General features: G+C 37.2%; 1 protein-coding gene across 1 annotated transcript in view; it reads right to left on the bottom strand.

The window, feature by feature from the left end:
• Positions 1-17,344, bottom strand: part of LOC124803706 (protein dopey-1 homolog) — a 370,000-nt gene continuing 352,656 nt past the window's right edge. The window contains exons 32-33 of the mRNA XM_047264693.1: positions 13,266-13,392; positions 1-850 (exon numbers count right to left, since the gene is read on the bottom strand). Of these exons, the coding sequence (XP_047120649.1) occupies positions 653-850; positions 13,266-13,392 (325 nt within the window). The 3' untranslated portion in view covers positions 1-652. The remainder of the gene's footprint in view (positions 851-13,265; positions 13,393-17,344) is intronic.

Raw genomic sequence — 17,344 nt, 5'->3', positions numbered from 1 at the left:
TGAGGGGGGGAACTATGCACTTCCTTTTAATAGATCAGACAATCATAATCACTTTTTGTACAAAAAAATAGGCTTGTCATCATCTTCAACATCCGATACAACAAAAAGGACTTGTGAATGTAGTAACTAAACAAACAGGTAACATTTCTCAGTTTTTAAGTTAACACATGCCCATATTTTCCCTGCACTTAAACTATTATTTGTGTTATGGTACGTTCACATTTACTAAGTTGCTAAGAATACACTGTGCCTATTCTACTATTAGGCTCTTACTAAACTAGAACCACGTTAAGAGACAAGCAACTGGCCCATATAACTGTGCCAGATAAAATTATTTTGCTGCATGCATCCATCCTCTGAGACTGCCAGTCACTGACATGAAAGGTGTGTAAGAGAACAGTCACATAAATAATGTATAAATTCAAAAAACAATTACACTGTATAACTGAGTGCCTCAAAATTGTTTTTAACCGTACGCTATAAGATCCCTATTCTCTGTTCTACCTGACATTCCCTGATGATGGCAGAAATGAAATTTTACTTGTATAGTCAGAAATTTACAAACCCAAAACCAGAACCAGAAGAGGAATTCAGGAATTCACAACACAGAGCATGCAATTCTTGATACCAATTGTAGCACATGCTAATGGATTTATCTAGGAGGTAATTTTTCCAAGAAGTCTAATTCTATGGCACTTTCAAGCTGACTGATTGATGTAACTGGAGGCTGAGTACGATGCTGACTTAGTGTTGTGAAAAATGGATGCAAATCTTGAAGTGTATCAATGGTGCTGGTTGTGAGAAGCAACTGCCCAGGCTGGCGTGTCATTGGTTCCACTGATGTCTGAAACTTTACAAGTTAAAGCAAATTAAAATAGGTAAAACATCTTCACAATTTTTTATAAATAAAAGGACAGTAACAATTCATCCCTTCTCCCCCAAACACTCTCTCTCTCTCTCTCTCTCACACACACACACACACACACACACACACACACACACACACACACACCTGTTGTTGCAAATGAAATTTTTTATGGTAAAGGAAACACTCAAATAATATGAAAGTAAAAAAAAGCATTATCATCTTATACACTTGTAGCTCTGTCACTACACAACCAGTAAATTCAACCTCCCCCACCCCCACCTTTCCTGTTCTCTTTTAAGCCAAGTATCAAATACAGTGCAATGTGTCAGGTACACATTACATTTATAACTAATCATTAGCCAATGCTTCTGATGAGGTAACATGAGCACAATTCTAGGCACTAAATCACACCTTAGTTCAGTCAGAACCCCTTCCCCCGTCCCATCCCATACACATCCACCATCTTGAAGAACTTGTTCACAATGCAATGAGCATTTAACACACATTAAACTTAACTTTATAATCTAATGTGGACTATTCATATGCTAGATATCAGACTCATTTCTTAGAGAGTATGTAGTACCAGCTTAAACCCCCTCCCTCTTTCTTTATTATATTCACAATATCATGGCCATTAACACTGATTTTTACATAGTTTTCTGCAAAAAGTTTATTGTACTCCCAGTCAAGTCAGCCTTGGAACAAAACAGGAAACACACACTATACACAAAGTCATTTCAGTGCCTTACTGATAATCACAACCTGATGAAAGTGACTCTAGTAGCAACCTTCCTTCAGCTTGTTGCATTGTATTACAACAGCTTTAATTTAATTACATGGTCACCTCTACTCTACAATGGGCTTTCACGAGCCTTTGTTATTTTCACATGAAATATGCTAATCCATACTGGGCACACTGCCTCATGTGGTATGATGTCATGTCAGATGTAAACATTGCTCCTCAAGATGCTCCAGAACATGATGACAATTTTTGCGCCCTGTTTCTCACCTGGTACATCCCCTAGAACTGAGTGACCTCCCTGTTGTCAACAAGATGTGGATTTCATGCCTATTCTTCTCTGTTTTACAAAGACTACCAACTTTTAATGTTTTAACCAGTACTGTGTTTCAAGTTTTATTTACCATAATTTCATAATGATTATCAATAATAAGTCTCACATTAGAACATGAATATATTTCTAATGTGGTTCCATGAAAGACTTTCGCTTCTGTGTTTCCTTTACACAATCTGAACAAGAGGGGAAACACATGTGTGCGTTTGTGTCAGTACTCGGCCTCTTGACACTGCCATTGTGTTTGGTGCTTTTTATACTGTGAAGAGACAAGTAGAGCTAATTGCACACAGATTAAGGGTTAATGCCGCACAGAATCAAGTTACTTGTACACTGAGATAGAGATTCTAACAGAGAAATATATCCCAACTGATTTTAACAGAGAAACAAATACTGATGTAATACATTTTGTTTCCAAATGCATGACATCCACATTACTAATTACAAAATACTTGATATTATGATATCTGTGATTTTCAAATCCTCCTCATAAAATATTATCACTTATTATCTCGATAAAAATGTAAACAAATTGTTGATATTCTTTGTTCTAGATCAGTGGGATCAGTGGTTCCCAATTTTTCCTACCAGGTGCTGCCCCCCCCCCCTCCCTTTGCAACCCCAGAATATCTATTGCCTCTATGTTTATTTATTAATTTTTTCCGACTGTAATCCACAATCAACACTTCGATAAGAGAGAGTTTTCAAAAGCAGAGTAATACAAAACTATTCTGTTTGAAATGGCTTAGTAACCAAGATAGAAATACCTACATGTCTTCTTAAATTCCTTATGATATCGTTTTCAACTGAACAAGACTTTTCACATCCAACTTTTTATTTTATGTGACGAAAGTCGCAAAAAAATTCCAGATCATCAGTGAGATCCTTGAAATTGTTTTTATTTAAGCAGCTCCTGAATGTTGGTTTGAAACTAGTTGAAATATACCTAAGGACATTCTCCATGTTCAGGCAACCAAGATGTTTTGTTTTCATGGCTAGTCGAACCCAGCTCACTTAGGCATGTAGATGAGGACTGGCGGAGGATTTTTAAGGCGGCTTTTGCCACTACAGCATTCTGAGGACAAATAAGGAACTTAAGTTTGAACTCTTCTTGAAGCCATTCTAGGCATTGGGACTGACAATGTTCTCCACTCATTGACATGGCACTGTTGCCAATCTAAAAGTTCATTGAATGAAAAGACAGTAATGGGAGCATCTAGGTGACACTTTAATAGATGTGTCTTTCACAAGAAGGCCCTCAGGGTGTTCCATTGACCAATTTCACGATAAGCTTAAAATGGCACAAAATGCATATATTATACCTATAGATTTATTTATCCCTAGTCAAGAATTCATCTATGGTATAGAAGGAGATATGTTTCAATTTATTTTTAAAAATATTACTGCTGTCTGTCAGATATTTTATTTCATGTGGTAATTTATCAAAATGTTTTACAGCAGCATATTTTACCCCTTTCTGTGCCAAAGATAGGTTAAGTAGAGGATAGTGTAAGTCTTTCTTTCTTGCATTATAATCATGAATGTCACTGATTGAGCAAATGTACTATGAGGCTATTGTAAGAATTCCTAACCTTTTAAACAGACACCTACAAGATGTGCGACTATGAGCCCCACACATTATTCTAACTACTTTAATCCATTGCTATGGTGTTTTTACCTTGTAGTAGTTTCAAATTTAGATCATTCAGGGTTTCAAAGAAGTATGCACAGTATGCTGAGGAAAACAAAGCTGTCATCAGTGATAGAATGATGTAGCTCAGGTTTCCCTCGACTCAAAAGTCCTATCTCTGACTTCAATTCATACAGCCTGCTGAGCACACTGCCCTTCGTAAGCCACCAGACTTGTTTATGGAAGATTGGTGTTCAGCACTGAGATCAGCACACAGGACTCGGAAAAAATGAATATTCACAGCACCTGAATTAATTTTATTAACTACACTGACAGCCACTTTCAGTGAAATGTTCAGTTAGAAGCTAGGGCTTGTCTGCGGATCATACAGCGAAAGCCAACAAGGTTAGGATTTGTTTTCTTTGACAATATTTAGGAAGCCAAAACATGAATCTAAAATGGCTTGTGCTCCAGCAGTACAAATTCCCATAAAGCTGTCCCCAGACAAACAGCTATGTTCTTCCAAGTTCTTAGAAAATAGTAGTTCTTCTCATCCACAAATCAACAGTATACTATTAAGTGGGTGGCAGGAGGAACAAGACTTCTGGTCAGGTGAATACACTGTTATAAATATGCAATCAAATAACTGTAATGCAGGATTGGGCTTAATAATGAATAAAGAAATAGGAACGTGGATAAGATATTACAAACAGCATTATGAACACATTATTGTCACCAAGATAGATGTGAAGCCCACACCCACAACAGCAGTACAAGCTATGCAGATGAGGAGGAGATTGACGAAATGTATGATCAGATAAAAGAAATTATTCAGATAGTTATGGGAACCGATAATTTAATAGTCATGAGGGACTGGAATTCGATAGCAGTTGGTTATGAACTACAGAAACTGCAAAAAGACAGGAATTTAAGGAGATGGGACCTGGATAGACTGAAAGAACCAGAGGTTGTAGAGGGTTTCAGAGGGTGCATTAGGGAACGATGACAAGAACAGGGGAAAGGAATACCATAGAAGAAGAATGGGTAGCTTTGAGATATGAAATAGAGAAGGCAGCAGAAGAGTAGGTAAAAATATAAGGTCTAGCAGAAATCTTTGGGTAACACAAGAGACATTGAATTTAATCGATAAAGGAGAAAATATAAAGGACACAGAGAAAGATGAGAAGGGAGATATGATACTGCGTGAAGAATTTGATAAAGCACCGACAGATTTAAGTCAAAACAAAGACCCGGAAGTAGACAACATTCCGTTAGAGCTATTGAGCTGTGGGAGAGCCAGTCATGACAAAACTCTTCCATCTGGTGAGCAAGATGTATGAGACAGGCAAAATACCCTCTGACCTCGAGGAAGATCAGTCTGGATTCCGAAGAAAAGTAGGAATACGCGAGGCAATACTGATCCTACGACTTCTCATAGGAGATAGGTTAAGGAAAGGCAAATCTACGTTTATAGCACTTGTAGACTGAGAGAAAGCTTTCAACAATGTTGACTGGAATACTCTTTCAAATTCTATAGGTGGCAGGGGTAAACACAGGGAGGAAAAGATTATTTACAAACTGTACAGAAACCAGATGGCAGTTATAAGAGTCAAGGGGCACGAAAGGGAAGCAGTGGTTGAGAAGGGAGTGAGACAGGGTTGTACCTTATCCCCGATGTTATTTGGTCTGTATATTCAGCAAGCAGTAAAGGAAACAAAAGAAAAATTTGCGAGTAGGAATTAAATACCAGGGAGAAGAAATAAAAACTTTAAGGTTTTCCGCTGACATTGTAATTCTGTCTGAGACAGCAAAGGACTTGGAAGAGCAATTGAACAGAATAGACACTATCCTGAAAGGAGGATATAAGATGAACATCAACAAAAGCAAAATAAGGATAATGGAATGTAGTTGAATTAAATCAGGCAATGCTGAGGGTATTAGATTAGGAAATGAGACACTTAAATTAATAAGTAACAGATGATGGTCGAAGTAAAGAGGATATAAAACATAGACTGGTAATGGCAAGGAAAGCGTTTCTGAAGAAGAGAAATTTGTTAACATCGAGTACAGATTTAAGTGTCAGGAAGTCTTTTCAAGTGAAACACGGACGATAAACAACAATTTCGACAAGAAGAGAATAGAAGCTTTCGAAATGTGGTAGAATGCTGAAGATTAGATGGGTAGATCACGTAACTAATGAGGAGGTATTGAATTGAATTGGGGAGAAGAGGAATTTGTGGCACAACTTGACTAGAAGAAGGGCTCAGTTGGGAGGACACATTTGATGCATCAAGGGACACTAATTTAGTACTGGAGAGATGCGTGGAGGGTAAAAATCGTAGAGGGAGACCGAGAGATGAATATGCTAAGTAGATTCAGAAGGATGTAGGTTGCAGTATTGCAGTAGTTATTCAGAGATGAAGAGGCTTGCACAGGATAGAGTAGCATGGAGAGTTGCATCAAACTAGTCTCTGGACTGAAGACCACAACAACAACAACACTTTTAGGTCATTGTTGAGCTATATCAGTAGAATCGTCTTGTTGCAAGGCAAAAAAAAAAAAAAAAAAAAAAAAAAAAAAAAAAAAAAAAAAAAAAAAAAAAAAATAATAATAATAATAATAATATATATATATTTTTCCCACGTGGAATGTTTCCCTCTATTATATTCATATATATATATATATATATATATATAAAATTATTGAGACAGTTTCAGTCTTTTAAGTAGATGTTCTTTCACATTCAGGGAAATTTCGTCAATCCCATGTTGTACATTTGTTGTCTGAAAGAGTTATATTGTCCATTTTTTCCTGACTACCTTCTCCAAAAACAGTTCTGGCTGCTTCAAGAATGGGATGTTTGAGTAATGCCTACCCATGGTATGAGGTTTTTTGCTGTTAAGAGAGAAATTTCACATGATGCTTTAATAACTTTCTCATTTTCATGTTGAAACATACAATCAGAATTCAGTTTCATGTGATTTAAAGGAACTTTTTTCCAATAAAAGACACTTTTTCTATGCCAGGTGAGTTGTTGTATGATGTTCCAGACACACAGGCCGCAATGAATCGTTACTGAGGGCATTATGACACACAACATAATGTGGCAGTTGGACATTGTCTTTTTCAAAAATGTGAATCCATGCTTAATAAAGTCTTCATTATAGAAATCTTCTTTTAACCAAAATTTTGCTCAATGCAAAAAGTGAATAAAAATTATATTTACTTCTACAGAGCACAACGGGCAGTTACGAATGCAAGGTCCAGACCAAAGAATGTATTGTGTTAGTAATAACTTAGTAATGTGCAAGGCACACCTGATTCTGCCAATTCTAGAAAAAAAAATGCAGTCACTAACTGTAATAAGATTATAAAATTTTCGATCTGTCTGATCACATGCTTCTATTCTTCTGATGTGTCTTCTGTCCCACTCCCTCCCCATAAATTTGTCACGCTCCCCCCATTTGGGAACCACTGTTGTAAATGCATTAATACAGATTTTAAGGTCAGGGTATAAGAATAACTACCATTCTTTTAGCATTCCTGAAAATGCTGGTGATATTTATTCTCATGTTCAAGCTGTAAATAAGCTCATTTGAAATACATGGGGCCTTCTTCTTTATGAGGTTCTTACATATATTACACTATGTGTAAACTACTGCAGGAACATCAAGAAAAACAAAAAATATTGTAAACATTTATATCTCAGGGCTCCTTTTCATTCACGGTTTTTATTCTGTCATTTGTAGTAGCAGGTCAATACTTTTCTCAAGCCTACATCATATAAACATTCAGAAAGACTGCAACAGGGCATCTAATGCTATCGTTCACTGTTGTGTCACTGGGGCATCTAATGCTATCGTTCACTGTTGTGTCACTAACATTTTCACCTGTAGGAAGAAGATCACTAGGGACAACATACAAAGCGTTTGATTTCCAACTTAAATGATACAAAATAATATATACAGGCACTGTGCAGCATCTCATCAAAGTCTTCAGTGCTTGTATTGAACAAATTGTGTAAGCATTAGTTAATATTAAAAATCAACATTATGCCTCTCATTTATTTGAACTACTCTGCCCACATCGCATTCCTAATCCATTACACACTGAAACATTTCTATACAACTTTCTTGCATTCACGGCATTAGATTTGCACGTGGTAGCCAAAAGTTTCCAACTATAGTCAGTTTAAAATTACTTGATAGTTGACACTTCACAGTTGGAGGTGTCAGTCTCCAACCAGAGCACTCATGCAACATCACTCCTGAACCGTTTTCCATTGTCAAAGTGTCTCAACAAACTCTCAGTTAACTTCTAATTACTTGTCTGGATTTTTTACAAGTTGTGTTTGGATCCTGAGTCCTGGGTCTGGTCCTTTTATTTCGCATTTCATCACACACAATAAACACACCCAAAACAACACACACACAAACAGACAACACGATGGTAACGAAATAACGCACATTTCATACACACCACTATCCAAAGACTGCTGGATTCTTTTGCACAAGACGCGATTCAGCTTCACATATTTAATTATCATCACAGAGATTGGCCTGCAATAGGTAAACTTCATATGACACGTTGTGAAACTGATTTTTTTGAAGACAGAAAACAATTGTTGCAACTGGTTCTATATACCCTGTATAAATATAACAACATAATTTCAACCGGTTCTGCAGTGCAGTGGTAATGTCACAGTCTGTGGTCAAAAGTAGGCAGGTTTGAATGTTGCAATATGTGATAATATTTTTTTGTTTTTCAAGCCTTGACCAAAATAACTCTATTATTTTCAATTAACAGCTTTCAATCTAATTTCTTTTTTTTTTTTTTGTTGCATCATCTTTCATGTTGACTTTTTTATTTGCTCTTATTTTTTCTTTGTATCATTATTCTTCCTTCTTTTGGAATTTGCTTGTGTGAATAATAGCCTGTAAATGAGTTCCAACCAGGACTGTATTGTGACAGCCCATGTAGCAAAAGTGGGAAGTTACAGTTCGCTTTTAGCACTGAAACTGAATTTTTTCCATCTTAAGTTCACTCGTACAGGTCAGCTTTAAAATCTGTGAGCAAAGCGAGTGTGATTAATAGTTCTGCCACAGGTGGAAAACTGCCATTTTCTCAATACATTGTACGTCAAGAGGTTGTGGCTAAGATATGAGTGTACCGTATTTACTCGAATCTAAGCTGCACTCGAATCTAAGCCGCACCTGAAAAATGAGACTCGAAATCAAGGAAAAAAAATTTTCCCAAATCTAAGTCGCACCTGAAATTTGAGACTCGAAATTCAAGAGGAGAGAAAAGTTTTAGGCCGCACCTCCAAATCGAAACAAAGTTGGTCCATTTTAATATGAGACACAATTTAGGTCGAATGAATGACGATACAGCTACAGTAGTTTGGTTCGAGTCGTAAGCTTAGCAGTTAAGCTTTACCAGGTAGCCATTGCTATGCGTCAGGCGCTCCGTCCGTATTTATACGGGTACCCTTCCTTTTTCACGTGCCTCGTCTGGTTTGAATGGATTGCTTATTTTTCTTTGATCTGATAAGCGCCATTTTTTGTTATAGGTGTTTACGTCACTCTAAGCTGAAAATGCATTACTGTACTGTGTCATGCATTGTTTGCCGCATTCTGATAGTGCGTGTTTACGGCCTGTTGCCGCTCGCGGCATGGCTTGCTTTTCTGCGCGCTACCGCCGCTTTCAATTATTTTTTTAAAAAAGAGAGGAATCGTCTCATTAGCGAAACCATGGCAAGAGACTGCTATTTGTTGTTACTTACACTGCTGCTTTCTTTGATAATGATCAACAAGAACCAAATAACAGACTGCGTATGATAGAAGATGTTCTGCACGAGAGTTTAGCGAAAATTTTTCCCCGTTTGAAAATCTTTGCAGACGCCTCTTTAGTACATCACATTACCTTCTGCACAGAAATTAGAGTCATCTTAGATTTAAAAATCTAGTCAATTGCCGTGCTTCGTTTCTGACTGTATCACTATTAGCCATAAGAATAATACGAATATAAACATGACATGATATGTATATTCTTCCGCGTTTGCTGTTGTCTCACTCTAGTTTCGTAGTTTATTTGGCAGTCAGGATGTAAATGAGATAGCAGCAAACGCGAAAGAATACATCGCGAAATGCTTATATTCGTATTATTCTTATGGTGAAGAGTATATTGCATGTGATTCACAATTCAGAAAAGTTCCTATTAGCAACCATCTCTTCTCACAGGTAGGAAAAAATTCAGAATGTAGAGTTGGCCATATTGACAAAAACCCCGAACAGTCTTGCCAGTCGATTTTCTCAGTACATTGAAATGCTGCTACATTCGAAGATGAAGAATACAGAATTTGTATTTACTTCGTTGGATAACGTATGAAAATGCAGTGGTCGAAACTCGGGGCAGAGAAAAAAGCTCTTCTTCCACCTTTTTTTAAATTTATTTACTGACGCAGAGGTTTTGGCGCCAGTATTTATCTTTGTGCCTGCAAAGCAAGCCTGTTTAGCGCTACATATATTTGACGGTAGAAGTTAGTTGTGGCGGCACCTACCAACATTTTTCATAACTACCGCTTACTTTGCGCTCGATTCTAAGCCGCAGGCGGTTTTTTGGATTACAAAAACCGGAAAAAAAGTGCGGCTTGGATTCGAGTAAATACGGTAAATTCAGGGCTACAAAATGCATTGTTTGTTGCAATTCAATCACTGGCCATTTAAAGTCTGCTATGGATAGAGCTGGTACTACATACTCTCCAAAAAATGAGTGTGATATCTAGCATATGAATAGTCCACATTAGGTTATAAAGTTTAGTTAAATGTGTGTCAAATGCTCACTGCACTGTGAACAAGCTCTTCAAGATGGTGGATTTGTATGGGGTGGGAGGAGGGGAAGGAGTTCTGACTGAACTAAGGTGTGATTTAGTGCTTAGAATTGTGCTCATGTTACCTCATCAGAAGCATTAGCTAATGATTAATTATAAATGTAATGTGTACCTGACACACTGTACCTTAATTTAATACTTGGCTTAAAAGAGAACAGGAAAGGGGGGCCTCACTGCGGAACCGATTAACGCTGCTCCATGTTAAATGAAAAGCATTTCAGCACATGTGAAGTGACCCAACATGCTTGCGTGTTGCCTTTAATTGTGCAGTAGCTGATATGGCAACACTGTAGGGCCAAGTGACAGACATCATCAACTATCAAGTAATTTTATCCCAGCATTAATCGGTTCCGCATTAATGCATTAGAATATCAGCAAGTTTTCGTGCCATATGCTGATTACAGCCCGCACTGGTCATCTATAAGTATCTGCAACTGGTATCTGATCAAAAACCACAACAGAAAATTATGTAAGTTTTGTCATTAGAGGCAGAGCTCATGCTCACAAGGAGACACGGCCGTCAGAATTATATATTTTTTTATCTTTACAGTATGAGAAGCACAGAACTCTGATATCACTCTGCCACAGCAGTTCAATGCAACTCTCAAAAATTCTTGAGAAAATAAACTTCAAAGTTTTCAGAATATCTTTAATACCCTAAACCAAGTTCATTCTTCAATGGATTGTGTGGCTTTATGTTAGAATACTAGCCTGCCATGTGGAAGGCCCAATTTTGACTCCTAGCTGTGGTATATTTTTAATCAAAGGCATATGCCCCTGTTTTTAAATTCAAGCAATCTTTGTTAACAATCTTTCATAAAAGATCAGTAATCAAGAATTTATGTTTGCTATGAAAACTGAATTTTTGTGTGCAATATGTAATTAGAGATAAGAAGACATGTATTATGGTAAAAGTGACAAATAAGTGCAAGTTAATTAGCATATGTTGATGAATTTAATATTTAAATAGAGGTATTCAAACTCAGCGGGGATGGAACGACCGAAAAAAGACTTGATCCAGCAATTACCAGTCTCGACCCATACGGTTTCTTTTTTTTTCCCCATCTTTCTGTATTTTATGCTTCACAGATGGGCTTGTAAAACATCACTTTTGATTAAAAATTTAAACTGGCTGGCAATCAAACCCAGCGCCCCCACATGGCTGGTGGGCATCGTACCACAGAACCACACTGCCTTTTGGAAAATCAAACTTAGTTTAGAGTATTAAAGGTGCTCGAAAGACATTAAAGTCAATGTGCTTGAGAATTTTTTAGAGTTTCATCAAAATGTTAGGAAAGACTGATATTAGAGTTCTGAACCATAAACATGAAAAATTACAAAAATGCAATTTCTGTGTGGTCCTCTTGTCAGTTGGAGATAAGGAACTGGGTTTGGGAAACGGCCATAGCCCTATTAAAGTGATCAGCCAAGAATGTGTCCTCCATTCATTTAGACAAATTCTGAGAAAAACTTATACTCACATGTGAGTTATAATCTCATTCCACGTAATGGGAATTTGGAGTCTCAACCACTGCATTGCCTGCCTTGGTTACAGACTGTATCCTTTTGAGGTTGTATTAATAAATTTGAACATGCAGCCAACTTGCCACTGTATGTATACTGCTCTCTGAACGTGCATTGTGCAGAAGCAATTACAACTACGTTTTGGATACGTCTTTTATGCATACTATAAAAAACTGTCGCCGGATACATGCCACGATATGGTGCATCAGTTCGTACCATTCTTGTTTTGCATGTTGGTATTCCAGTTGCTTTACCGATCGATATTTTTTATTTGTAGTTCACTGTTTCTATTTGAGTTCACATATTATCATTTGGAGATAGTGAGTAGAGCTGTGGACACTAGAAAATGGAGTTCAAAGTGAAGACATCGGAACGTTTCTGACAATCTGCTGTTTGAGTTTAATAGAGGGGTGATAGCAGTGGAGTCAGCCAGAAACATTTGTGCCATATATGCGGATGATGTCACTGGACAGAGCACAGTAAGAAAATGATTTCTTGTTTTAAGGAGCCTCAATTTGACATCAGTGACTCTCTTCATTCAAGAAGATGTTTGGGTTGTGGTGAATATCGTTTTAACGTATTAATCCACAATGCTCAATTTCAGTGTACACAAAAACTGGCAAATGTGATGACTATGCTTGCATGCAATGCAGAAAGTTCAAAAATCTGGTGTATGGGTACCGCATGCTCTATGCCAAAATCACAAAAATGTTATGCATCTGGGGGAACAGTGATGGTGTGGTGTACTACAGATTGCTTCCCCAAGGTGCAATCATCACTGCTGACATATTGTCAACAACTGAGAGATTTTGCAGATGTAGTCCAAGAATAACAACCAGGAAAATTGTATGAAGTGATGCTACTCCATAATAATACTCGCTCACATTTTGCTAGACTGACAAAAAATACGTTACAGGAGTTGGGTTGGAAAGTCATTTCGCATCCACCTTATTCACCTGATCTTGCACACTCAGATTTTCACCATTTCCACATTCTCTCACACACCCTTCAAAGGACTTCCTTTCTGGATGAAAATCCAATCTGAAAATGATTCAATGAGTTCTTCACCTCAAAACCGTGCCATTGCTACAGTCATGGAATTGAAAAGTTATATCAGTGTTGGCAGTCTGTTGTAAATAGCGAAGAAGAATATATTATTGATGACTAAAGTCTCTGTTCTATGTGTATGTCGTGTTTATTAAATTATGGAAAACCATTACGAACTTATGTATTAACCCAATAATATGCAATCAGTTTATATTTACAGCTAATATATGCTACCTTTATATCCATTAAATGAGCTATCCGTTTGATGTGAGGAACAAAATCGTGTGGACGAGCTGTTTCACCTAGTCCTTGATTATCCACATCTGACAGCTCAGAACTATCCACAAATGCCCAACGATACCTGGAGAGAGAGAGAGAGAGAGAGAGAGAGAGAAAATGGTTATGAATACACATCACATTACAAAGGTACAAACAAGTGCACGAGAAAATAATAAAATGGTAAATACTATCATATGATTCATACTAAAACTCAATATGAAACGGATTTTAACATAAAATTAATCGAACAATTTTTCAGCAGAATACTTCATTGTGTGAGATGATGGGCTATCATCCGCTGATGAGTATGATTGTCTTCAAAACTCAGTTTCTATGAGATCTTAAGTAACTGTACAGGCTAATCTAAGAGTTGCAGATTTTTCCACAGTTGAAATCAACTAATACAAAAATAGATCCAAACCCTGATGATTTAGAATTTTGTAATTTTATTCTATGTGTCAAAATAAGATAAAATTCAAAATTAAAGTTTTTGGGATGTTTCATTTTTGAGTCATTAATTTTTAAAGCTCCCAAAACTGCAATTTTTGCAAAATTTTGAAACTTCAAAGTGGCCATATTGCAAAAAGTATCGGACATATAGGCCTGAAATTTATACCATTTTATTGTTTGTTATAGGCTTTAAAAATTTGTGTTGCTCGACCAAATTCATTAAAATGCAAAATTTTCCCAAACCAAAATTTTTAAATTCTGAAAATTTCAAAATCGGAATTTTCTTTTTTTTTGGAAAAAATATGTTAGTTGTACACTGTTTGTTAATGCATGTGCCAAATTTCATGATGATATTCCACAGAGAACATACGGAAATAAATTTTATTTTACTGTTACTTCTATTGCATATTCTATCTCAACTGCACTTGGTTTGCAAGCTGGTTCACAAAATTATCATTAAAATGAAAGTACTGAGTACTAGGACACTTCACTTAAGCATTTTAGATTTGTAATACACTACACCATACACTGAGGTGACAAAGGTCATGGGATAGCGATATGCACATATACAGATGGCAGTTTTATCATGTACATGAGGTACAAAAGGGCAGCGCACTGGCGGAATTGTCATTTGTACTTAGGTAATTCATGTGAAAAGGTTCCCAACTTTATTATGGCTGCACAATGGGAGTTAAGAGACTTTGAATGCAAAATGGTAGTTGGCACAAGATGCATGGGAGTTGTCAGACAAACAATAATATGTGAAATAACCGCGGAAATCTGTGTGGGACTATGACATATGTATCCATTAGGACAGAGCACCAAAATTTGGTTTATGGCAGCAGATAATCGATGCTAATGTTTTTGCTAACAGCTTGACATCACCTACAACGCCTCTTCCGGGCTCGTGACTATATCGGTTGGACTCTAGACTGAACTCTAGACTAAACTGAACTGATCATTGACTGAAAATGATTATGTTTGTTTGCTTGGAGACCATTTGTAGCCATTCAAGGACCTCATGCTTCCGAACAATGATGGGATTTTTATGGGTGACAGTGCGCCATCTCACTGGGCCACAATTGGTTGTAACTGGTTTGAAGCGCTTTCTGGACAAAGCACATGGTTTAGCACCGAGATTGCCTGGCATTAATCCCATCAAACGTTTATGAGACATAATCGAGATGTGAGTTCATGCACAAAATCCTGAACCAGCAACACTTTCACAATTATGGACGGCTACAGAGGTAGCATGGCTCAATGCCATGTCGAGTTGCTGCACTACGTTGGACAAAAGCAGGTCCGACACAAAATGGTATCAGGTGACTTTTGTTACCTCACTGCATAACAGTTAATATAAATAATGTTATGGATAGTATGCATTTTTCATTTGTTATATATTTTAATTTACATTAGTTTAGTTCTTATTTGTACAATGACTGTGTGTGTGTGTGTGTGTGTGTGTGTGTGTGTGTGTAAAAGCAATTTATAATAAAATATAAACAATCACTTCTATTCTTAACGTTTGAGTGGGATAAAGCATGTATGCCATCAGTCACTTTTTCTATGTGACAAATGATGAGCATGCAGCATAAAAATGGAGCTTGGCAAAAAGATTTTATAAAGCCACAGTCATCACAGGGACTCAAAACTATCGTGAATTTATACCTATGAGCAAGCCAAAGATATATGTTTATGATTCTAAGGATTTTAATGTTCATAAAATTCAAGTGGGTCCAGACGCTGCAGCATTTGAACAGATTACAGAACTTGTTTCCTGTGCCCATGACAATAAATGGTGGATGGTTTCTGTGCTATCAAAGTAAACCTAAACTTCATACTTTGTAAATTAAATACCGCAATTACCACAGGAAGAACATATAGACTATGACCTGAAGAGCTACGTACGGCTTCAGAATACATTGGAAAAAGACTGTGTCATTACATCAACAATCTGTCACTGCGCTTGGAAGAACTAGGTTATGTCATTTGAAATAAAACTCCAATACACAATCATAGATTCTAGTAAGATTGTTAGTGGATCACCTTAATATCTACCTTGTTGCCGAGGAAAAAATTTTTCTTTGCAAGGCACTCAATTACCACATTGTTAAGTAATAACAGCTACATCACCGATAATTGATAGTATTGATGAGTATCAATGTATTTGTAAAGTGAAGGTATAATTAAGGAAATTATTCACAGTGCCGAAGAAACTGGTACAGACACGTGTAATCAAATACGGAGATATGTAAAAAGGCAGAATATGGTGCTGCGGTCGGCAATGCCTATATAAGACAACAAGTGTCTGGCACAGTTGTTAGATAGGTTACTGCTGCTACAAAGGCAGATGATCAAGATTTAAGTGAGTTTGAATGTGGTGTTGCAGTTGGTGCATGTTTTCCTGTATGACCATTTCACGTGTGTATCGTGAATATACGGAATCCAGTAAAACACCAAATCTCAGACATTGCTGCAACCAGAAAAAGATCCTATAAGAATGGGACCAATGACGACTGAAGAGAATCGTTCACCATGACAGAAGTGTAACCCTTTCACAAATTGCTGCAGATTTCAATGCTGGACCATGAACAAGTGTCAGTGTGTGAACCATTCAATGAAACATCATCGATATGGGCTTTTGGAGCCACAGGCCCACTTGTGTACCCTTGATGACTTGATGATGCCTCGCCTGGATAACTTCATGAATCCATGGAACCTTGCATGTCAGCAGGGAACTGTTGAAGCTGGCGGAGGCTCTGAAATTGTGTGGGGCATGTGCAGTTGGAGTGATACAAGACCCCCGATACATCTAGATACAACTCTGACAGGTGACACATACATAAGCATCCTGTCTGATCAGCTGCATCCATTCATGTCCATTGTGCATTCCGATGGACTTGGGCAATTCCAGCAGGGCAGTGCAACACCCCACACGTCCAGAATTGCAACAGAGCAGCTCCAGGGACACTCTTGTGAGCTTAAACACTTCTGCTGGCCACCAAACTCCCCAGACATGAACTTTATTAAGCATATCAGAAGACACCTCCAACCCCTTGTACTCTTACGGATTTATGAACAGCCATGCAGGACTCATGGTGCCAGTTCCCTCCAGCACTACTTCACACATAAGTTGAGTCCTTGCCATGTTATGTTTTGGCACTTCTGCAAGCTCACAGGGACCCTACACAATATTAGGCAGGTGTGCTACTTTCTTTGGCCCTTCAGTGTAAATTTTAAGTGTATAATTCTAATAATGTAATAAATTCATTATCACAAAATAAAAAATAATGACTGGGGAGTCTTATCTGGTTTTTGACATATTACATCTGAGTAAAAACTCCAAATCCCTCCAGACCATGCATTAAGTGCTGTGCCTACCAGTAAAATAAAACTTATTTTAGTGCTCCTACTGGAACACAATCACAAAATTTGGCACACACATTGACAAATAATGTGTGACTAACATAGATTTTGTTTGTTTGTTTCTTTCTTTCTTTCTTTTCTTTTTTCCCCCAAAAACAAAAAAATTCCAATTTTGAAATCTTCGAAATTAAAAAAATAATTTAACCTGAGAAAATTTG

Source organism: Schistocerca piceifrons, chromosome 1 (genome assembly GCF_021461385.2).
Source record: "Schistocerca piceifrons isolate TAMUIC-IGC-003096 chromosome 1, iqSchPice1.1, whole genome shotgun sequence".
NCBI lineage: Eukaryota > Metazoa > Arthropoda > Insecta > Orthoptera > Acrididae > Schistocerca > Schistocerca piceifrons.
The sequence above is the reverse complement of the archived record's forward strand: the minus strand, read 5'-3'. Positions and strand labels throughout refer to the sequence as shown.